We start from the raw sequence: 226 nt of genomic DNA on the forward strand, positions 1-226 counted from the left end.
GCTCCCGCGCCGTGTCGTCCAGCGTCCGGCGGGCGTCGGCCAGCTCGGCCTCGTAGACCGACTTCAGGCTGGTGACCTCGCGGCCGCGCACCTCCTCCCGCTCGGTGGCCTGCAGCTGCAGGGCGCTGTTCTCCGTCTCCAGGCTCCGCACCTTGTCGATGTAGGCGGCCAGGCGGTCGTTCAGCTGCCGCAGCTCCTCCTTCTCCTGCAGCCGGGAGAGGCGCCT

At 72.1% G+C, this 226-nt stretch overlaps 1 protein-coding gene across 1 annotated transcript in view; it reads right to left on the reverse strand.

Annotated features, from left to right (window-relative positions):
• Window positions 1–226, reverse strand: part of LMNB1 (lamin B1) — a 30,559-nt gene that overhangs the window by 20,347 nt on the left and 9,986 nt on the right. The window contains exon 2 of the mRNA XM_010566077.1: window positions 1–224. This exon is cut by the window's left edge and continues 28 nt beyond it. Within this exon, the coding sequence (XP_010564379.1) occupies window positions 1–224 (224 nt within the window). The remainder of the gene's footprint in view (window positions 225–226) is intronic.

Source organism: Haliaeetus leucocephalus, unplaced genomic scaffold (assembly GCF_000737465.1).
Source record: "Haliaeetus leucocephalus isolate CR32 unplaced genomic scaffold, Haliaeetus_leucocephalus-4.0 Scaffold203, whole genome shotgun sequence".
NCBI classification, from domain to species: Eukaryota; Metazoa; Chordata; class Aves; order Accipitriformes; family Accipitridae; genus Haliaeetus; species Haliaeetus leucocephalus.